At 41.9% G+C, this 23,973-nt stretch overlaps 1 protein-coding gene across 2 annotated transcripts in view; it reads left to right on the top strand.

Moving 5' to 3' along the window:
* The window catches only part of psd4 (pleckstrin and Sec7 domain containing 4), a 35,960-nt gene extending 12,558 nt beyond the window's left edge, over nt 1-23,402 (top strand). For both annotated transcript variants that reach the window (XM_004912561.4, XM_004912562.4), the window contains exons 2-17: nt 3,442-4,540; nt 8,768-8,950; nt 9,781-9,910; nt 11,922-12,279; nt 12,761-12,934; nt 14,743-14,823; nt 15,046-15,158; nt 15,898-15,956; nt 19,372-19,461; nt 19,661-19,704; nt 20,087-20,256; nt 20,370-20,440; nt 20,964-21,109; nt 21,450-21,594; nt 22,035-22,178; nt 22,266-23,402. In XM_004912561.4, the coding sequence (XP_004912618.1) occupies nt 3,548-4,540; nt 8,768-8,950; nt 9,781-9,910; nt 11,922-12,279; nt 12,761-12,934; nt 14,743-14,823; nt 15,046-15,158; nt 15,898-15,956; nt 19,372-19,461; nt 19,661-19,704; nt 20,087-20,256; nt 20,370-20,440; nt 20,964-21,109; nt 21,450-21,594; nt 22,035-22,178; nt 22,266-22,523 (3,159 nt within the window). In that variant the 5' untranslated portion in view covers nt 3,442-3,547 and the 3' untranslated portion in view covers nt 22,524-23,402. The remainder of the gene's footprint in view (nt 1-3,441; nt 4,541-8,767; nt 8,951-9,780; nt 9,911-11,921; nt 12,280-12,760; nt 12,935-14,742; nt 14,824-15,045; nt 15,159-15,897; nt 15,957-19,371; nt 19,462-19,660; nt 19,705-20,086; nt 20,257-20,369; nt 20,441-20,963; nt 21,110-21,449; nt 21,595-22,034; nt 22,179-22,265) is intronic.
* Nucleotides 23,403-23,973: the final 571 nt, after the last annotated feature.

Here is a 23,973-nt window from a genome sequence, read left to right as displayed (position 1 = left end):
AACACAATGCAATTGGTTTTTCTTAGTATTTAAATATTTACACTTGTATGGAAAGTGGATTCATACCATATATCAACCAGTGCTTTTGCACAGGGTGCCATGAAGACAAAAGCCAGCCCTGACTAGAACTATTATCCTGCAGCAGAAGGTGCTGGGAGTTTGATATTAGCTGCAGCTGGAGTGCCCCAGGCAAGGCTCCTATTTCTCTGCTCCATGTTCTGGATTTATATTTAACATGCTAGATTAGGAGGAGAGGCCCTGATTCTGGGTGTGATCCCATGCAACAAGTTTGGGCAGAATGTAAATCCTCCTTCAGCATGGTATTATTATTAATAACATTTATTAATATTTATATTTATATTTATTAAGCGCCAACATATTCCGCAGCACTGTACTGTACTGTAGGTAGCTCATAAACAGAAGCAGAAACATCATTGGGGGAATTCACAAAAGTGGCAGTAAGTTCTCAGTTCTTCAAGTGTTGGTTGCCAAACTGTAACAATGTTGCAAGCACTGCGAATTCACAGAAGGTGTCTATCTATAGTTTTAAAAATTGTCATATACACTGTAAACAACTTGTTACTGTGCTGTGAAAATGTCATTTGTGCACCAAAACATTTTCTCTATACAAAAATTATCCTATTTATCCTATAGTCATCCTTTTCTGAGGATGTGGATGTGGATCGATGAGAGTGGGTGACAGGGCAGGGCTATGACGTGACAGAGAAAGATAAAATACCAGCCAGGTGGCACCCCTACCCATTGCCAACAAATGTGTTCCAGTGACTCTAAAGGCAAAACCCTTCTACCTATATTAAACTTAGCCCTAGGATAGTGCTGCCCCGAGTTGCCCCCCCCCCCCCCCCCCCGCCCCTCCACACTTACTTTTTTTTAGCGAAATAATACTCTCTGCACTAGAGGAGCAGAAATTTTGATGTAAAAATCCGCCCTTTTATGTTACCAGAACTAAGTAGCTTTTTGCCTCCCCTGGTAACCTCAGGGGTGCAGCCTGAGTTTCTCAGCCTGTCCCATTGTAGCAGTGTCCCTGGCCCCTTCACTACTTGGGGGGGGTTGTGACTTGTAGTTCAGCCAGTATTGTGGTAGAGAAGGGCGCCATCCTTGTGCTCTTGTTCCTCTTATATATATGCAGACTCACACTATTTCTCAGAGAGTTTAGGCGGGTTACATGCCTTTACAAAAATAGTTCTCTTTTTACAGTTGTGCAAGGGCTACATGATGACAGAGCGATGGCACTACATGTAACCTTGCTTGTTCCACTAAGAACTGCCAGTGAATACTAAATTGCGCAAACCTATGCTACAAAAGATTAGTTATTTACTGAGAGGGACAGATGAACAGACACCATAATTAGACTATTTTGCCGGTAAATGTATGTGCCCCATTTTGGGCCCTTAGTATAGCACCTCTCCAAATCTATTCTTTAACCATAGTAGATCATATTATTCACTTGCTTTTTGTGACTTCCCTCATTCTGTTCAGGAATGTATCAGTCTGTATTTTATACCTTTGCACTGTAGGATGCCAGCCAATGCCCATTTGGTGGGCAGGCAGTCAGCTTCCAGGGGGACCTGATAGGTCTCTGAAGTCTATCCTTTAGATTGTAAGTTCTTGTTAGCAGGTCCTTCCAATTTTATATGTATTATTTTTCTTGTTGGTTACAATATTGTAAGACCCCTCTTTGCAATAAATGATTGACCCTAACTAATAGGTGGGCTCCCTTATTGTGCACTGATAACAGGAATAAATGTGCACGTTTTGCTAGGGAGAGAAGTGGCCACCTTCAACTTTCTCTGTCTGTTCTGTCGATTTGACCAGACCAAATATCTGTTTATGTTAGCTGTATAGAAATTCCATAAAATTCTCGCTTCGTCCCCTTATCTAGGGAGAAAATTGTAACCCCCATGTCCGGTAAACCTTGTCTTCCTATGTGCTTGTGTAGATATGTCCAAAATGAATTCAGTAGTCGCATCTCACCGAGGCTTTTCATTTGTTTAATGCCAGAAGGTGAGGCTGTGCATTCACCCCTGCCGGCCAGCGGTTTGCCATAGCAAAAAATACATGCTGTTCTTATTTAAAAGGCCATGTGTCATTTTCAGATACATGGAAAAGGTCACAAAGCACCATAGAACTGCAAAGTACAAAATCATTAACTGCAGTGTATTATTGGAATGTGTATATTTTTACCTATTATTTTTTTGAAATCCAGCCTGAAGTACAGCTATACTGTATTGAGAAGCCCCTGCTGAGGGCAAGCAATGAGAGAGGTGTTCAGACTTTATGGTGTAGCTAAGAGCCATCATTTTAGCACTGAGAACAGAACTGTAGACTGCATATTATTCATATTTCATAAAGTTGGGCTTATCCAGGTATCAGTGAGAGAATGTGGTTGTGTACAGTACTTAATAAACTTTATTAAGCTTGTTTACAAGGATATCAAACCCTTCTCTGGCTGAACTGCAATCACTATTACCACGGCAGGAAAGTTTGAAAAAATATGCCAAGCTGTAAATAACTAAAACCAACATTTGTTAAAGAGCCCCACATAACACGGAAACCCCTGATGTACCTATTACTGAAATCTGTTCCTTTGAAAAGTAGGAATAAATACCATTTTTATATGCTGAAATCCAGCTGCAAAACAGTTCTTCTCTTTCTGCATCATTTGAAATCCTGGCAGGGGAGGAGGGACTAAAACATTGATGTTTCACATTGTAACAACTTCTCCACAGCTTACAGACAGCATGCAGGAACTACATAACCCACAATTCATTGCACTGTGATGTTTCTTTCCTTATTGACATAACGTGGGCAGGAAATTGTGGGATTGGATGAGGCAGGCTGAAGGCAGGCTGAGGACAGTCGACTTTTATTACATTTATTTGTAGTCAGCCAGATCAGCAGGGGGACAGGGGGCGGGGCTTAGGTAACTGTTCCAAAACATTATTACATTAAAAATCATAAAAAGCATATTTTTTTAATTGATGTATATTGCAAAGTTGCTGGAAATTATGTTTACTTTTCAAAAAACTTGTGTTTGGGTGGAGTTCCCCTGAGTCTTATTAAACCTTTAAAGAGGTGGTTGACCTTTAATTTAACCATTATTATGTTATAGAATGCCCTATTCCAAGCAACTTTGCAACTGGTCTTCATTGTTTATATTTTATAGTTATTTGCCTTTCTCTTCTACATCCTTCCAGCTTTTAAATTCAGTTCTATTGGGTTAGACTAACCTGTAAATTATTTTTTAGTAGACTTAAGGTATGGCAATCTAAATTACAGAAAGACCCCTTATCCGGAAACCTCTAGTCTGAATAACAGGTCCAATACCTGTATACTCAATAACATCAGAGATTTTACATTGATACCCTGCGATTAAACATTTACTTACCATTCTTGTTTGCTTTTATTTTTTCTTTTCAGGACAGCTATTAGAACAGGAGAAGTCATCTTTGATGTGCCAGGGTTTCTCAACCCATGATGGCATGAATCCAAGATTATCCAGACTGGGAGTACGCTAGGAAACATCATGGCCGCCGGTGAAAGGTATCCAAAGACAAATGAAAATCAGGCAACTTGTGAAATGGAAGATCTGCGACTCGATCTTGACAATGATCACTTGCCTATTTACATTCCTCATTCTGGGATAAACGTACTTTATGGGGAAATGACCAAGGTTTGTGCCCATTTTAGTGAGCCCGCAACAAACTTTGATGCCCATGTCAGTGATGCACTTGTGTGGTGTAGACAGGATCCCACATCAGCACAAAGAGATGTATTTTTGCCAGGTACGCCTACTGCTGTGCCCTGTGAGGCTAAGAAAGATTTGTGTGGTGACAATGTAAGAGGTGTGGAACCATCTCCCCTCATGCCATTGGCACCCACTACTCTGAGAAGCCAAGATAAGGAAAAGGGCAGTGCAGCTACCAATTTAATACTGGCGAGTATGCTCCAGGCTCAGCTGTGTATGGCAGAACTTCAAGATGAGATTGAGAAAAAAGAGAAACCATGGAGATCTCCAGAGACTTTTCAATACCAAGAGAAAGGTTCATTGACAGATTTGGACACATTTTTTGAAGACCCAGAGGATCATACACAGGAGAAAGCTGATCTGAAGGAAACCCTTGAAAATGATGAGAATTTCTTAGAGGAGGAGCTACAAGATGAAAGTTTGTTCTGTGAAAATCCTTTATTTAGGGACACTCCATCTCCACAGCCTGTTCATCCCCATTCACAAACACACTTAGATCTGAGGACTACTAGGAATGGCCTCATCTCATGTGATGAGGACAAGAAACTTGTGGAAGGATTAGTTTGTGGTCATCCATTACCAGGTCAGGGTCTTAATGCCCTTTGGGACAATAAACCTAATTCTACAAGAAGGTATTCTGAGAGGCAGATGATACAAGCGGCAGAATCACTGGAAATTCTACAGATTGTGGAAGACTGGGAAGAAGATGAAGTCTTATCCAACACTCGGAATAAATGGTCTCCACCTGTTGACCCTCACTGTATTGAGGAGGTATGTGGGACAAACTTATCTATCAGGGCTTAGATATTCTCACCTTAGGCTGATTTGTTGGCATGGCTTTTTCTTGAAAAAATTTTAAAACTGGTACAGCTGGCAGAAGCAGCAAGGGAATGAAGGCCTATATCAACTAAACCATACATTCAAAAGAAACATTCTTGTTGTCTATATATTTATATACATTCTATAATAACTTCTTTTTAGATATTCTTTTTATATCCCTGAAGGCTTTACATCCCATCTTTTGGGGGTTTTGCACTCTGTTCATGAGTAATTTTGGCCTGTCCTTCAAGGAAGATTTGCCCCAGTTGTTCACCCCCAATCTATATTAAAAGAACAGTAACACCAAAAAATGAAAGTGTATAAAAGTAATAAGAATAAAATATACTGCTGCCCTGCACTGGTACAACTGGTGTGTTTGCCTCAGAAATTTATATAAACAAAGCTGCTGTTTAGCCACGGGGGCAGCCATTCAAAGGAGAAAAGGCACAGGCACATAGGAGATAACAGATAAACACTATTGCATTCTAGAGAGAACATCTGTTATCTGCTATGTAACCTGTGCCTTTTCTCCTTTTTTCCAACTTTAATGGCTGCCCCCATGGCTACACAGCAGCTTATTTATATAAACTATAGTAGTATTACTGTAGCAAACACACAACTTTTACCAGTGCAGGGCAACAGTACATTATATTTTAATTACTTTAAAAAACTTTAATTTTTTGGTGTTACTGTTCCTTTAACAAGCAGCTCCACAGCATTTAATTGTGATAATACAGTCTGTCGAATGGCAGCAAGAGAATAAAAAAAACCACATCCCTTTTCTGTTTACTACCACATCCCTTCTTAATTATATAGATGTTGCTATTACTCTGTAATGTATAAAATATTTTTCTGACTGTTTATCTGTAAAATTTCTTGGTTTAGGGTCTACGTGCCGTGCTCTAGACAGTAGGGAATCTACCCAGGACTCCTTAAAGGCTAATAATAGCTAAAGGACATTTTGTTCCTTAGGCTGAGAAGTTGGTAACATTTATAAATATTATGCGTTCAAGCATAAATCACTAGCCTCTTTCAGACTTAAAGGAAAAGGAAAGCTTTAATCACTCTAATTGAAGCTTCCCTTCTCCTTTAAAGGGCTTTATTCAACAATGCCCCTGGCCTGGACCGGGCTTCAAAATAAGTCCTGGCATTAAAAGTACACAAAAAGACCCCCACCATTCCTATAAATGGTAACTGTCAATGGCATCTTACAGCAGCCCCTCATTTGCCAGAATCCACAGCACTGGGGGACACAAGGCAGCCCAATCCTTCCCCCCTGCAATAGGTCTCCTCGGCGCTACCTTTTGTGTCTGAATGCAAGTTAGGGGGTGCTAGGGAGGAATGCCTATGTGCCTTCCTGCACCCCACCCCAGATACAGTGATTTTGAACAAAGGCAGTACTATATTCATGGGGCAGATGTAAGCCTTTTCGCTGCACTTTGGCTATTGTTAAAAGGTCAGATCATGGTGCAAAAGTGTGAAAAGCATAGCAATATCTACCTGTTTTTATACTTTGCACCCTGTCCTGCACTTTATCAGTAAGGCCTAAAATCTATTGCTTAGCCTTTGGCTGCATAGTGTATTGGTGCACCCTAAAAACCTAGAAAATGGGTCACAGCGGTACTAACATGTGGCTTAACTATTCATAAATCAGGCCTCAAGAGCGTACAGATTCCTGCCTGGCCAACTGTTTATTTTAGCAAGTACATATAATGGCTGTGTGTTGATATCACTTTCCATATGGCTGCAGCTCACTGCTTAGCCCCCATGGTGGGATAGAAATTGGCATGGATGTCAGCTGTATTGGAGAATGTAGCACTTTTCTAGCTAGTTAAAACAAGGGGTTCATCGTTTTGGCCAAATGCTTAATTTACCTGAAAGCGTTGTCACTTGCAGCACCATGTCTCACCATTTGGCCAATGGCCTTTCTTTGAATTGGGTGAAACCTACCCTGAGATGTGCCAAGTTATTTTCTACCTGGCACTAGGGGCAGCAAGCTTCTTTATAGGTGGAGAGCTTACAATTTTAGACTGGCTATGCTGACCATAACCAGACTTATGGGGCCAGATATATATATATATATATATATATACCTCTAATTAAAAAAATTGATTACATTTTGCCTTAGACAACTCCCATTGACCTCTACAAGTTAGTTTTACATTAGAGTGTCAATATACCTCTATACCATCATTTGAATTTGGAAGTTTTTATGCTAAACATTTGAATTGTAGACAAAATTTAAATCTGAACATTGATAAATCAGCCCCCAATAGTATAATGCAACACAGGTCTATAGGGAAAAATGCTTTTTATTGTTAAATGTAATTGGTGTTGAAAGCAGTATCTGCCAGATTGTATGCAGTCTCTGCACTCCAAAATCTGACTCCTGAAACAATGTAGCAGAACCCAGCTGGTAAAAAGACCTTTAGGAGAACTGACTTCAAGAGCCAAAACCAGAGACCAGAACAGAGATGAACAGGCACTACTTTCAGTTGTAATTACATTTACAAATATCTTTATAACTAGTGAAAAGTGATTAGTGTTTCTAGGGAACTTTTACTTTAAAAAACATATATTTCTTTGACAATTTCTAAGGACCGTGAGTCGAGTGACAGAGAGGTCTATTTCTACTCTGCAGAGGCCTTTGCCAATGGTTTCTGAACTGTTTGCTGCTCTGAGCTGCTTCTCCTATTTCAGCCATTAATAATTTATTGTAAGCCTCCTGCTTGTAACAATGATAATGCAAGGTACCGAATTACTGGAAAAAGCCCATAACTTGCCCTTGCAGGAGAGGCAAGTAGTTTAGGAGTAGAAGTGAGAGGAGAATGAACTCCCCTGTGCCCAAAGCCCTTGCAAGCAGTGGCTTGGATGAAAGAGTTGCGTGACCATAGAAAGGCTGCAGGCATGGGGTGACTTCTATGTAGATATTTCAAGACTTGTTAAGGGATCACATACAAAATTATGTACTGGAGAATGGCATTATGGGCAGTAATCAGCATGGCTTTATGAAGGACAGGTCACGACAAACCAATTTAATTGCTTTTTATGATGAGTTGAGTAAGAAGCTGGACAATGGGGATGCAGGAGATGTGATTTGGATTTTTGCCAAAGCATTTGATACCGTTCCCCACAAACGACTGCTTTCTAAACTAAAGCTGGCCATACACGCACCGATACTATCGTACGAAACCTCGTTTCTTACGATATTCGGTGCGTCTATGGCATGTCGGCGAGTCGACCGATATCGCAGGAAGCTGCTGATATCGGACGACTCGCCGATTGGCCAGGTTAGAAAATTTTGATCGGGCGCCATAGAAGGCGCCTGACCAAAATCTGCCGTCAGGGCTGAATCGGCAGAAGGAGGTAGAAATCCTATTGTTTCTACCTCCTTATCTGCTGTTTCAGCCCTGATGGTCGCACGAAACATCGTCAGATCGCCACATGTATGGCCAGCTTAAGGTCTGTTGGTCTTAGTGAAGTCGTTTGCACATGGATAGGAAACTGGCTACAGGATCGGGTACAGAGGGTGGTTGTTAATGGTACATTCTCTACTTGGAATAAGGTTCTCAGTGGGGTCCCTCAGGGTTCTGTACTGGGGCCACTTTTGTTTAACTTGTTCATAAATGACTTAGGGGACAATATGGTACATAATGTATCGGTGTTTGCAGATGACACAAAACTCTGCAGCCCAATTAGTTCCATCCAGGATGTGGCATCTTTGCAGCAGGATATTGACAAACTGGCAATCTGGGCGGCTAAGTGGCAGATGTGGTTTAATGTGGAGAAATGTCATGCACCTGGGATGTAAAAATATGCAGCCACTTATACCCTTAATGGGACTGGTCCGATTGCTATCTTGGAGTCAGGAAGGAATGGGGTTCAGATGGGGTTTTTTGCCTTCCTCTGGATTAAATAGCAGTTAGGCAGGTTATATATAGGCATAAAAGCTTGAACTTGATGGAAATGTATCTTTTTTCAACCTAACTTACTATGTTACTTATAATATCCTCATATTTTACAACTGGGGGTACTATATTTATTATAATACACAAGTGTAAGTGAGTCATGTGACAGAAATATCATCACTAAGCACCGATTACACAAATTTAATGTATGTGTGACAAAGCTGTGTGTGCAGTGACGTACTTACTCTCATTTCTCTACCTGTTGGGGCAGAAGCCAGCATGTACTTATGTGGAATTACAAAGCACAGGACCTTCCCCGGGACAAAGCAGCAGCTCCTTGTCAGTCCTCTCATTACTGGACCAGGCTAATGCAAAGTACTGCAATGCCAGCAACCCACCAGGCAATGATTGTTCATCACAAACCCCAGAGACAGAGCTGGCAGCTAGATATCAGGTTAGTATTGCAGTGGCTTTTTAAACCCAGACATCGGGATAACGCAGGCTTAATAGTGTCCCCTTCTGCTTATTGCTGTTACAGCTTATACTTTGCTCCCTGTCTTGCAATAAGAAACACTGCCAGTATTCTATACTCCCCCCACCCCACACACACACTGGCCCAAAATCATAACAATTTGATGCTACAAATTACGTTATTTATGGCCTAGGCCAGCAATGTCCTTGGTGTGTGCAGCTAGGCAGCTAGGAGCAGCTTCCCAGGGCCCTTCCAGGGAAGGTAGAAGGTAGCAAAGAAAAAATGGCTACAGAACGACTAGGAGGCAACAGTAACACTATTATTGTGTTGCTTAGCCTGTGGCCCTTAACCTGCAGTTCCAGTACAACTGCCCAGTAGCCACCAGGAACCAAAAGTTACACAGTTCTGCTCTATATAAACAAGAGTTCCTTTTGCGGACACCACCTCCACCTCCGCCATATCCAAAGACCGCAAACCCTCAAACAATTTGTGGGAAACAAACTCACAACTGTAGCAGTGTGGTTCTTTTTTCAAGTGTTCTGTGCTCCACTATACAGTTCAACCCAATCTTAATATCGTCCAGGAACAGCAAGAATTCTTTATTAGTTCACACGCAACTTGTTGCAGGCACTAAAAAAAAGTCACGTTTTGTGATTTTGCTGTGGGGCCCAAGAACTTCTAGTTATGCTGCCCTGAAACTAAACAGCAGTAAAATATTCCTTAAACATGTACACTCAAAGTAAATGCATAGTGATCCCTTGAGCAATTTCTGATTTATATTTCTAAGATTGTCACCAATTTGTGTCTTCCAGAGTACAACTTGGCCGGAGGACACTTCACCCATAGAAGCCCATAGCTCCTTCCAGTCACCCATAGAAGCCCATACCTCCTTCCAGTCACCCATAGAAGCCCATACCTCCTTCCAGAAAGCAGATGAAGTGGGTAAGTGTGAATTTTAATTTTTGTTTTTACTTAATACACAAATTGCTGCTCAGAAATTCCATACCACTAATAGCTTCTTATTCTCATGCAGCCAATTGTGGGTTAGAATAGCTAAGTAGTAGGTATATAATCCTCAAGGCAGGTGAGAGGTCTGGCCCTGCATCTTCCATGTTACAGTGTTCTGGTTTCACAAGCAAAAATACAGGCCTAAAATGGGTTGTTTATGTATACAGGGCAAGGGCCAGAGCATGTAATGCACCTGCCGTGGGTACAGACACATGTTCTCTAGGCTCTGTATGGTGAGTGGGCACATGAGATGATTCTGTGCATGTACAGCAGTTGCAGTGTGCCAGTTGTAAACATGAGAGCAGTCTCTTCCCCTTAAAGTAAAATGTGCCTTTTATGTTGGGATATGTAACATCTTTCTACTTAGATATTCCATTTTTCATTGTGTGGAGGCAGCTGGTCCATGTACATTGGACATTATGCAGAAGCATGAGCAAAGTTGGCACAGTACAGCAAAATGCTTCAACTTGTATTTCTATATATAATATTAGCCTTAGGGTTTTTTCTTGTGTAAGGCTCACCCACAGTGCTATAATTTACACTATGTTTTCCATTATCTCTTATCTGTGTTCACCACTGTCAGGATGAGTAGAGGCTGTGGCTTTTTCTGACAGGCCAGAGAGGACTTGCTACTGTACTTGCAAACATCAGTGCTTCCTGCCCAATGCCCACATCCAGTACACTTAAGAACATAGGCAGGAAAGCTGTTGGCTTCCTTGTTAAAGGAAATATTTATATTTGCTGGAAATAATGTGCATGGTTTAGTTGAAGAGAGGAATCATGGGTAATTCTGTCTTTAATTCTGAAACTTGAATAACCACCTTACTGCTTTCATATTTCCTGGTACACATGGGCATATATATTATGTATTATGGAATACATACTCAGTCTCGCCAAAAACAGTCAGCTGTCCTTAGTTCTCTTATATTCATTATTCTTTATTGATAAACTGCCAACATGTTTATGCAGCTCTTTACAGGGACTGGTCAACAGTCACTTCAGTACCAGTGGATTTCAAAGTATGTGGTCACAAACAAGATCAATGTCATCAAGAAACAATTATTTTGTCTGTTATCCCTGTGTCTCTGTGGGTTTCCTCCTGTTTCTATCCACACTCCAATAACACACAGGCAGATTAATTGGTTCCTGATAAAATTAACCCTGGTGTGTGTGAATGTGATAGATATTTTAGACTGTAAGCTCCACTGGGGCAGGAACTGATTTGAGTGATATATAACTTCTGTAATAGCACTGTGTAAATGGTCAGCACTATAAAAAGAAAAACAAATACATTGGTAATAAATAATAAGCCTGCCTGTGTGACTTTATGGTGTAGGAGGAAACCAACACAGACACGGGGAGAGCAGAACCCCAGACCGGCAAGGCAGCCTTGCATAACCGCAGAGCCACCCTGCTGCTATACGTGACAGTGAAACTTGCTGTCACAGTAAAACCACAGAACTTTTTTTTTAAACAGAATTTTACACATGACTATTTAAGTGTTTAGTATTTGGGTTGATAAATATGAACCACTCAAATTCTTTGACTGGAAGGAAGTTTTATAATTAATTTTTTTTTTTTTTTATTACTGTCATGGCACTTTTTTATGTAAATACATTTTACAGGCCCAGACTGAGACCCAAAATAGACCCTTGTATTTCAAGTACACAGAGGCCAAAAAGCCTCCCACCAGCCCAATAAATAGTGACTGTCTGTGGCATCTTACAGCAGCCCCTCTGGCATTTGCCAGAACCCACAGATTGCAAGTCCAGACTGTTAGGTGATCGATTAAGTTTCAGTATCCCTTTTAATTTAATGTATACTCTCAGTTGTTGGATATATACACGTAGATGGATTTGTGTTCATGCGTTACTCTTCAAACTTTTTTCTTTTTATATTTTGTACTAATTGTTTTCTTTTTCCCTTGTCTCCTCTTGTCTCCCAGCTGTTTCTCTGGATGTTCCATTGGTAGAGGAAGGATTGCTGTTCTCTCCTTCCAGTTCATCCCTGGTTTCAGGTCTGTTGATACCAAATGAATCAGATCACAATCCCCAAGCTCCCCTGGAGAATCTACCTGCTCTTCATATTCAGAGAATGCCGCTAGAAGAGAGTAACGCCCATGACCTGGAAGATCATCCCGTATGCCAAGGGTGCCAAGACAAGGAGCACGCAGTTAGAACATTGACATCAAAAGAGAGGGAGGAAGAAGAGTTGGCAGTGCCGGTGGAGCACCAGGATGGACCTGAGATTGTCGCTGAGCAGACTAATGAAGTAACTGCACAGATAGAATTGGAAACATCCGGGTAAGTAACCAGCTCAGTGTAATTATATTGATTGTCACACAGACCTGCTGAACTGCTCCTATACTGTATGCAGAGTAAGAGGTCTGGACTGGGACTATTAGTTGGGCCCAATAAACAGTGACTGTTATGGCATTTTACAGCAGCCCCTCTGGCATTTGCCAGAACCCACAGATTGCCAGTTTTAGCTTCCATAATGATCTGATCAACATTCTACTTTGGGCATCTAAACCAAAGATCAGAAATGATATACTTTATGAGTAGGGTTGCTGTACTACCCTGGAGATACAAGAGCCATAGGGCAGGTGGTAATTACAGAGCGCTGTGCCATCATGCTAATGCAATATGTTAGAAGGCATGTTGATACATGAGTGTCTGTATCATGCCTACCCTGTAGATACTACCATACCAGAGGCAAAAGGGGCTTGCTATGTGGCAGCATTCTACCCATTCTCTCCATTCTCTTTCTTCTGTCCACCTTCAGTTCTAAGGAGGTACCAAATGGAGACCCTGTTCCAAATGGCGACTCTGTTCCGAATGGCGACCCTGTTCCAAATGGCGACAGTCAGGATGTTGAGACAGCAAGGAGATTGGCATCAAAACTTTTCAAGCTGGATGGCTTTGAAAGATCCCAGGTGGCTCCGTATCTTCAGAAAAAGTAAGTGGAGCTCAAGAATTGAATTTCTTTGTTGGCTTTTAAACAATAATGAAATTACTCCACCTTTCTAAGGTAAATATGCAGCATTTAAGAGTTATTGTGAGCTGCAGTTCAGCACAATCTGTAAAGCCACAAACATGTAACATATTTCTAAACATACAGTGTTGTATACAGGCATATAAATAGTCAAGCTCTCAATTGTATTGCTTTCTGCTTATCTGGAACCATCAGTGAGCACAGCAGCTTCCCAAGTCATATCTAGATGCAGAGTCAGCGTGTCAGCAGCATCTGAAACTCAGCAGGCCAGTGGCACATGGTACAAAAGGTACATTGCTCATGCCATACACAGCCATTTAAAAACACTCAGCAGATATTATGATGGAGGCAGGATGGCTCGATGTGTTTCATAGTAAAGGCACCGCTTCAGCAGGAGATGTTTCTCTTCATGGAGATTCCTAGATTAGGAAAGCTCAGAAAGCTACAGCAGTTAACTGCTAAATGTCCACATCCTCCCTGGTCATGTCCGATATGATTATTTTCCTTAGATTAATCAGGGAGGGTGATGAATTGAGTGCATGTGGATAAGTTATTTTGATGTCAGTGTTAGCTACTTCTTCTTAGAGAAGGAAAGTCATTTTGGCATTTTACTGACACATTAGTGCCACACTATATTTAGTTTTTACCATACCTGAGTAAACAGCCCTAGAAGCTCCCTCTGTTTGTTTAAGATTGCAGATGCCATTTTAGCTTGGCCTTTGTAGCTTCCTGCTGCAGCTCTAGCCATTGGTATCTCAGATTATACATTCCTAAGGGAGGGGGGAGGGAGTTCTTAGCATTCTTGTGGGATGGGGAAGCAGGACAAGGAATTAAGGATTAAGTCTAATACCCGAGGACATGTTTCCAAAAAGGAGACAAGAAACCCTGTGTTTTTACCTTTCCTTCCCCTTTAAATGCAACCTAGGATGAATTAATTTCTAGATAATATGTTCAAACTGAGCATTATGTTCATGGTAGCAGCGTTTTGTTTATATATACATAAATAGCAGTTGTAGCCACTGTGTAGGTCCTAGACTTACCAGGATAGTATATTATACAGATGCCTGGCTAAAGAGATGGGCAACTTGAATATATAGAGTGAGGGCACCTTTTGGCATGTTTGGGGAATGGAGTTCTGAAGAGTGCCAGCAATATGGATGAATCCTGGGCACCAGCCCAGGATCATGGCTGTTTCACAAAGATTGAATTGGAGTGTATGGAACTGAAGGTTCTGTGAGTTTATTGGTGCCCTTAACCTTGAGCCAATTGTAATTGAAAATGCCTAAAGCAGCGAACTCAAAGCAGCTTCAGTGAGGAATAGAGAATAAAGTGGCCATACATGGAAACATTGCTTGGCCTCAAGCCCATGAATCTGATTGTACCGGGGCCCCTGCAGAGCCACCACAGCCCAGCGCAGTCCTGGTCCAACAGGATTTTCCAGACTTCTCTACTGATATCTAAATGAGCTATTATTAGACAGCAATTGGAAAGCTTGTAACTGAGGCATGTATCTTAAACCTGTAACAGACAGAGCATTAAAAACCCTGTATCCTCACACGAAGTTTAAATGTACAAGAAAATCTGCAGGAATTGAGATTGTTTAATGAAAGCTTGCATTTGGTCATTTGGCATTTAAGAAGCGTTTGTTGGGAACATTGATTCTCCCACAATAAACTCATAGCAGTGAATCACATCTGCTGGACACAGAGCAGCTCAGATGGTCCATTCTTGCATGTAAATAAGCCAGTATCCCTTCGCTTGTGTCTCTATAGCAATGAGTTTAGTGCCAAGGTGGCAGAGGAATATCTCTCCTTCTTTGACTTCACTGGAAAACCTCTGGACGCGGCTCTCAGGTAAGAACAGGCACAAGCTGCCTACATTCTGTCTATGTTATGCCTTCCTTGTCAGTGTTTCCAGTATCCAGTACAAGTTAGCTAAATATTCCTTTTTTTTCCTCATGTGTCTGCTGGGCCCAGCCCCATCCTCATTATAGTGTATTTGCACAGTAAGGGAAATGTGTTGGGCCCAGCACTTGCCCATGATTTCTTTGTAAAATTGTGCCTGCCCCATTATAGGTCCCTTCTGCAGGAGCTGGTGCTGACTGGGGAGACTCAGGAGAGAGAGCGTGTTCTGCTGCATTTCTCCAGGCGCTTCCACAGCTGCAACCCCAAGGACTTTGGTTCTTCTGGTATGTGCGTCACCCTCTCATACATTTTAATACAAGTATACAGGCACCATTTGCCCTTCAGTACAATTTTACTGTAATCATAAACACAGAGTCTACCATCTCTAAGAACTGTACCCTTGGAGATGTCATACTGTTTGCCATTGCAGAATTAGCGGGTTATGTAACTTAGAGCCTTTGATTACATATGGGGGATAGTTCTGAAACACAGTGATGGCAGCAGCAGTGCCTCTAGTGGTGAGCAATAGTTATGTCATCACTGGTGCCTATGGAGAGTTTTCAGATGTACTTTAGCCAAGGGGGCATCCCATTAAATATATTAAGCATTAATCTATGCAGAAACACAATTACCTGTTGTCAGGCTACATTGAATTTTCAGAGAGTTTCAGTTTTATATTCTCTAGGTGTCTAAGTCACAAAAGTTTTGTCTGTTTGTACTATAGAAGCAATGAATTCATAACTGGACTAAAAACCAGATCTTTCACAAAAGATCTGGCTGTAGACTGAACCTAATCCAGACCCTAATTCAAATAAGTTGCCGAATTGCTTCATGTCTGAACAAACATTTTTCAACTGAGCTGAATCTAAACCCTGAAGATTTGTCCAGTTCCTGCGTTTGGTGCATCCCTAGTTTGCTCAATCTCTGTCAGCCATACCCCCTGTTGCCCATGTCTAGCAGGCCTTTGGACTGGCAGATCCATACAAATGCTGTGTAACCACTAACCTTGTGCTTTGTTGGCAGATGCTGTACACACGCTGACCTGCGCTATCATGCTTCTCAATTCTGACCTACATGGGCAGGTAAAGCTCTGCGCACTGCTGCCTGGAATAGCCCATAGCTATTGTTCCTTAAAGGAATACTGTCATGGGAAAACATGTTTTTTTCAAAACCCATCAGTTAATGGAGCTTCTCCAGCAGAATCCTGCATTGTAATCTGTTTTTAAAAAATTCAAACAGATTATTTTTTATATATAATTTTGAAATGTCACATGGGGTAGCCATATTCTTCATTTCCCAGGGTGCAACAGCCATGTGATCTGTGCGCTGATACTTCAGTCACACTTTACTGCTGTGCTGCAAGTTGGAGTGATATCACCCCCTCCCAGTAGCCGATCAGCAGAACAATGGGAAGGGAGCAAGATAGCAGCTCCCAGTAGGTATCAGAATAGCACTCAATAGTAAGAAATCCAAGTCCAGCTTGGGACTCCCCCAGTTACATGGGAGTAGGAGAAACAATAGGTTACCTGAAAGCAGTTCTAATGTGTAGCGCTGGCTCCTTCTGAAAGCTCAGACTCAGGCACAATGCACTGAGATGGCGCCTACACACCAATATTACAACTAAAAAAAATTCATTTGTTGCTTCATAATTAATATTTTAAATGGTAGAGTGAATTATTTGCTATGTAAACAGTGTAATTTAGAAATAAAAATACTCCATAAAAATTATGACAGAAAGATACCTTTGCCTTAGTGTCAACATGAATTGGTAAAACCAACTGTAAAAGGTACAGTATCTTGCCCCCACTGGAGTAGAATAAGCATGGGCAACAAAATGTGCCATGTGCTATTGCCCCAAGCCTGGACTGGCAATCTGTGGATTCAGGCAAATGCCAGAGGGGCGGCTGTAAGATGCCATAGACACTCACTATTTATTGGGCCCACATGGGGGGCTGTTTGGGACTCCCAAATCCCAGTACAGACCTGCATTGGCATTAAGAACAGGAAATGTGTAAATGACTGGGCAGCATCAATTTATTACCATCACTAGCCTTGGACCCCAGGCTGGGCCTCATCTTCTCATCAACCCGAGGTATAGTCCTGGCATCACTGCACCTTCATCTGAGCCTGTCTGAGTTCCAGGGATCCTTTATAACTGCCAGGACCAAGTGCATGCACTGTTCAATACAATATTGCTTACTATGCTGCGCATTTGCACGGTCCTGGATCTCAGCAAGGAACCTGGGTATTTACAGAATATGGTGTCACTGACAGGATTACACTTCTGGCCATTGCGTTTTTCAGCAAAGAGAAGGACTGGCCTGGGGCCCAAGTAACAATGATTACAACATATTGTTGCCCACCATGAGTTACACTTTCCTTTTCCTTTTGTGGATAGGACCCACATTAAATAAAGGGTGCTGTAACTATAGCATTACTGGGGAGGAACTCGCAGATAGAGGGAGCCTGGTAAGACCCTGTGATCCTCCCTGTGATTTACACTGCATGCACTGGCACATGGGGATGGCTGGGGCGCAGGGCACCACAGGTGTTGGTGGTGGGAGGCCAAGGTTTCTATAGTTAACATCCTGTAGTCAGCTTTACCAACCACAAACTGGCTTAGAATGAAGGAAATGTCTTCCTTCCTTTTGTACATATGTATTTTTAGGGTTGTGGTAACCAACGTTGAACAGCATGCAACCATAGGCAGATTTTCACTGAAGAAAAACTATACCCCCAGAATGAATATTTAACCAACAGATTATATTAGTTGATATTATATTAGTAAATATAATAGTGACCTATTAAAGAATCTATATTGAGCCACCATTTAGTTTTGGGCTGTGTGCCCCCTCAGAGATCAGCTGACAGGAAATAATGCAGCTCTAACTGTAACAGGAAGTAGTGTGGGAGTAAAAGGCAGAACTCTGTCCATTAATTGGCTGATGGGGCCTAGCATGTATGTGTGCCTTGGCTTGTTTGTGTGCACTGTGAATCCTATGATCCCAGGGGGTGGCCCTTAATTCTTAAAATGGCAATTTTCTATTTAGGATTACCCAATGGAACATATTTCTAAATTACGGTATATTTTTATGAAAAAGGTTCATTTAGATGAAGCAAGATTTTACATATGAGCTTGTTTATGCAATATAATATTTATAGAGCTCTACATTGTCTGGGGTATAGTTTCCTCCCCAAACGTTCCTGACACATCCCAAAAAATGAAAAAACAAAAAAGAAAAACAATAACAAAACAAAACCTACAGCCTGCAGCATGTCCTGGAAGATTTCTTATTGGGCCATTGGTGGTTTCACTGGGGGGTGACATTTGCTTATACCTCCCTCATAGGAACATCAGGTCCATCAATAAATGTTTACTCATTTCCAGAATTACATTGGCACTATGGAGCACAAATTACAGGAGCACAAGTTACAGGGGATTAGGCTTCAACATATGAAGCAAAAATGAAAAGCAGTGCAGTAAGCACCATACTTTTTTGAGAATTTAGCAATATATATCTTTTCTACACAAGACTGCACCTTTAACTCCGTGGGTATTGTAGTACATTTTTACATTTCCCCTCGTTTTACACAGTTGTTTTGTAGTCCCACAACTATATAATGCATAAAACATTTCCCTGATTTTACATTTTACTGGTTTATACATAATCTTTTTCTGGTCCCTTGAAAAACATAAATGGGGGAGGGGGGTCTACTGTATTATAATTATCCTACACTGTGAGTGTTCCAATGTTTAAATTGTTTGGCCATATAGTAAACACTGTGGTACTGTGTAAGCCAGTGGCAAAAATAACAAATACAAAACAAACAAATACAAAAGTATTGTAGAAGTGATACCCGGTATTGGCTAAAATACATTCAAGCTTTTAATGCATCAAGGCCCCTTCATCAGGTAAATACGAAGTGTTTATTTTCTCATAAATTCTAATTTAACTTTAGATATGTCTTTAGTTGTTTGGCTTTTAGCCCCCCAAATAGATAATCCACCATTTGCCTATGCATGCAACTAATTTGTGACAGAGTTTTTTAACCCGTCTGATAATATCTGACCAATAAGGGACCAGTAAACTGCTGATATGGTCTGAAGTGGCTTGTGTATTAATCACCCTAACCTATACAATTCAACGGTTTTCCACATTTCTCAGTCAACCTGCAGTCATGCCTACGTGATACACAAGTATATTATCAGTACATTCCAGCAATGAATCAGTCACAGCCAGCCTGGAACAGGGGCACATCAGCCAGTGCAATTTGGCCATCCAAACATGTGACATGTTAGGCTACCATTCACCTCATTGTCCCACCGGCAGATCATTTGTATATTCCACATCTCTCATGTATGGCCAGAATAAGACTTCAGTATACCTTTCATTGATTCACTATCACAGCTTGCCATAACAATATGTTGAAATAGTTATAGCATGACGACTGGGTAATGAGCATTTGCGTATCTTTATTGTGTATTTGTACCCACAGAACATTGGCAAGAGTATGAGCCTGCAGGACTTTATCAATAACCTGGAAGGAATGAATGATGGAGTCAGTTTTTCTAGGGACATTCTCAAGGTACATAACCTTTGGTGACATGCCGCAAGTGAATTAAGCCACCGGGTTTTAGGTTTATCTTGTAGGGTGGGATGTCAAGCTTTTGTGAGTCTTGCTGTTGTCAACTGGTGATGCTTTCTGCTGGGCTGCTGGGATTTGACACCCTTGCCATTGCAAGTATAAGTCCTACCTGCAGTGATGTCCTTCATCTTTCTTCCAGGCGCTGTATAATTCTATCCGAAATGTTAAGCTGGAATGGGCAATGTAAGTACGGCTGCTTAATCTCCATCATTCTCTTCCCTATCATTCCATCTCATAATAATGGGAAATTTGTTGAACTCTTCCATCATCTCTCACACAACTGAAGAGTATTGGTAATACCTCCCTTCAGTACACTTGTCTGTGCTCTTGTCACATATATTCACACCAGGTTTGGGCTGGGAATAAAAATAGGCCCTGGCATTTCAAGTACACAGAGGCCCAAACAACCCCCCCCGTGCAATAAATAGTGACTGTCTATGGCATCTTACAGCAGCCCCTCTGGCATTTGCCAGAATTCAATTGCCATTCCGAGCCTGTGCCACACACACATACCCCTTGCTCTATCTCTGTATTCACTGGCATCTTCTTTCTGTTTCCTCATCAGAAGCGAGGGGAACCTGGCAAGCACTCTGGTTCCTAAGCCCGATAATATTTTTTCTGCTCGCAAGAAGAGCAATCCCTTTCTTGAAATGCTTGCCCCAGATCCTGATGCCCCTAATTTCAAACGTGGGACATTACAACGGAAGGTTCATGCAGACATAGACGGCAAGAGGAGTAAGTATCAGTGCCACCATCACCAGTCTTTGTGAGCTTGTTTGTTTCCGTTACTGTGGTGCAAGAGTATTTGCTTATAGACCACTTGCTAATATGTATTTTTATATTGACAGCCCCCTGGGGAAAACGAGGATGGAAGTCATTCTATGCGGTGTTAAAGGGAATGCTACTTATTTTACTCAAGGTGAGGAACCCACAGCACTACAGATAGTGTTTGATCTTGGTTTTTTTTGCTTTTTCTCAGGGCACCCAAACAATGTATGTTCTGTACAAGCCCTGTCCATTGAACGAATGTTAAAAAAGGGAGTGGTATGCCTCTTTAAAGGGACAGTATACCCCCCACCCCACTTTCAACATAAGACTAATGCCACATGGTGCTGGCAGTGGCAGTGGATATCAGCTCTGAAATGCAAACTCTTGCATTTCTTTGCTAAAATCTGCTATGTGTGCCTACACCCGGGCCAATACAATGCTTCTTGGTGCAAGCAATGTAAAAGGCCGATGTCAGCGTAGTGGCTGATTCTTGGCCTTCGTTTTTTCAAGATTCTGCCCTGTGAGGCATCAGCCTATCTCCTACCTACTTTGTTGCTTTTGTTACCAAGAATCCATTATGCTGGGTGATTGTGCACTGGTGTGTTCATGTGTTCTATACCTTCCATGATCCCAGGAAGCTAAACCCATGCTGATGCCAGTGTCTTTCTTCTCAGGACGAGTACAGGGCAGACTGGCAATCCCCAGAGGAAGTGATCAGCTTGCATCATGCCCTAGCAGAACAAGCCAATGAATACACCAAGAAACAATATGTGTTCCGACTGCAGACAGCTGATTGGCGAGTCTTTCTCTTTCAGGCGCAGTGAGTAGAATTTACCATAGTGTTTTTGTCCTAAAAAAATAGATTTATGAAATACAAAGTTTTTTTCCTCTGACTCTGCCAACTAATGGAATGCTCAAATGTACCCTTGCTATCTCCCCTGAACCTCCAGCCTACTGCAATTCCAGCAGCTCACTCCTCCCTACTTCAGTTCAGTTTCAGTTCTGCTAACAGAGACCTTTCATTCTTTCCTAAAGCAGAACCGACCCTACTAACCATCTATATCATCATTTTATACAGAGGAAACAAGTAGCTATTAGGTCAGGGCACAGTGATTGTGTAATGCTTTATCCTTATGCAGTTTCATTCCATGTTGCTTTAGGACTGCAGAGGAAATGAATTCATGGATCCATCGTATCAATCTGGTAGCAGCCATGTTTTCTTCACCACCGTTCCCTGCCGCCATTGGCTCCAAGAAAAAATTTGTCCGTCCAATCCTTCCCTCAGCTCAGTGCAAGCTAGGCCTGGTAAATCCATTTGTTTTTGTTGTACTGATCTTGCAGATACTATGGGAGTACCTTTGGAATCGGTCCATAGTACTTTATTCCAGCAGAAGAGATGGGGTAAGGCTCAGGCCTGGAGTTGAATTCAAAATAGGCCCCGGCATTTCTTTTCCACAGAGGGCCAAACATCCCCCCCACCAGCCCAATAAATAGTGACTATGGCATCTTACAAGCAGCCCCTCTGGCATTTGCTAAAATCCACAGATTGCCAGTTAAGGCCTGGTGTGACATGAGGGGCCACTAGGTGGGCTGTTGCCATAATATCTTTGTACCATTATTTCGGATGTAAAAATATACAATAAATTCCACCCCAAATTTGAATTCTAAAGGTAGGGCCTGGGATCAGGGTGGCTGTGAGGGCCAACAGTGGCCCAGGAAGCTGACAGACTATTGTGCCCCCACAGGAGGAGCAGCTGCAGTCACATGAGACCTGGATGGACACGTTTACTGATGACCTGACGGAGCATCTGCGCAACTTGCCAGAGCCCAAGAGCAAAACTCGCGACTGGGAAGATTATCATGTAAAAGAGGATTATCTCCGCTATGAGGTTAGTAGCTTCCTTTCCTGCATTACCCCCCTTGGTTTTATTTTCCCACTGAATTCTGATCTCCCTGCTCTTGGCTTTGAAATGCAGAAAACCAGGTACGAGACTTATGTGAAGCTGCTGGCCTTACGCATGCAAGGGGGATGTGAAGACATCAGCACCTGGGAGTCCATGCTTACAGAACCTGATGGGGTCAGCGAGGAGACCAATGGGGAATTAAAGAGGTCCCACTCAAGCCCCTCACTCAATGCTGAAAGCTCCCCAGTGGTTGTAAAGGTTAAACGCAACATATCAGAACGTCGGACTTACCGCAGGATAATCCCCAAGCGTAATAAGAACCTTGTGTGATCTAAGTACCTCCTGCAACATGGCAGCACCCCTCCTGCATATGGAAGGGCTCACACTTACAAAGGTGCCCTCTACTGAAGAAAACTGCACCATGGAAATTTGTATATGGCTGGAAAGATTTACAGAGATATGTGTAAAAGCCATGAACTAATGTAGGCAGTCTTCACCCACCCAAGCACTTAGCATGCAGCTCATCAACACACAGTAAGGCCCATGTGTTTGGATCCCATGGAACCCCTGGCAGACTTAATGCCATAGCTGAATGGGAGCCATATAGATCCTGTAGTAATGAGTCGCAAATCCTGGGCAACTGTTTCCTTGTTGAAAAGCTGCAGTGGGTTACTGTTAGTGTGGGGCAGTATTCTCTGCTTTTACCTCTAGATGGCGCCCTTGACTTATGTTAAAGACTTTGGTCTAGAAGAGGAAATTCTATAGCATAGTGTTCACCTAATGTTTTTAAAAAATGTTAATGAGCAAAAAAAAAGATTTAAATTATTTATTTTATTTGATGTTACTCAGTTCTCAGGCAGGCCTCAGGCCACATAACGATAATTGTGACTGCTAGTCACGACCCTGCAGGAGGGGGTCCAGTGGACTGCACAGTACTCTCCCCAGGTAAATGTACAACTGTAACTGGAAATCAGTACTGTAAGTGCAGAAATAGAAGGATCTGGATTGAACTGTTATCCTGCAACTTGCCTGATTTCCCCATTGCAATGTAGAACTGCATGATCCTTATGTGAATTTGCATCCAGCAAAAACCCTGCATCTTTATTAGGGGACATTTTCGGGTAGAGAAGAGAGGGCAGTTGTCTTGGGTCAACTGCCTGTGATATGGCTCTTGATTAGAAAATGTACTTGATAAAATAAGATATTATTGCCTTGTGTAATGACTGAAATAGAGTAGGACTTTATGTACTTACCTTGAAAATTTGTGGCCAAGACAGCATGGAAGTCCTTTCTATTCCCCAAAGGCATGGATTGTCAGTGAGTGGATGCACATCCCGGTTACAGAAATCTCTGTATGTTAAACTGTCAGCTTAAACTTCATTCAGCCACTCCCCGTGCATTTTGCAGTGTATTTGGTACGTTAGGGGACTGTAGTGCAAGAGAAGCTACTTGATGTATTTGTGCCTTGCTGCTCTGTTTATGTTTACATACCAACTACTGCCTTTGGTCTTTCATTTGCTCAGGATGTGCCAGCCGTACTTGATAAAGAGCGCCATGCTATATAATATGCTATATAAGTGACACACTATCTAATCGGCTCAGTGTTTCATCCTTTAGTGTCTGTGCAGCTGCCTTTGTATCAGCAGGATGAGACTTTCGCTTTCCTAAAGCTGGCCATACACATTGGTGAAGTCGTCAAACAAGCAGATCTTTCGATATGCCCACCTATGGTGGGTGACATTGTGCCAACACAATACATTACAATGACCGAAATAGGAGC

Source organism: Xenopus tropicalis, chromosome 3 (genome assembly GCF_000004195.4).
Source record: "Xenopus tropicalis strain Nigerian chromosome 3, UCB_Xtro_10.0, whole genome shotgun sequence".
Taxonomy (NCBI): Eukaryota; Metazoa; Chordata; class Amphibia; order Anura; family Pipidae; genus Xenopus; species Xenopus tropicalis.
Note: the sequence above shows the minus strand (reverse complement) of the source record. Positions and strands in the feature narration are given on the sequence as shown.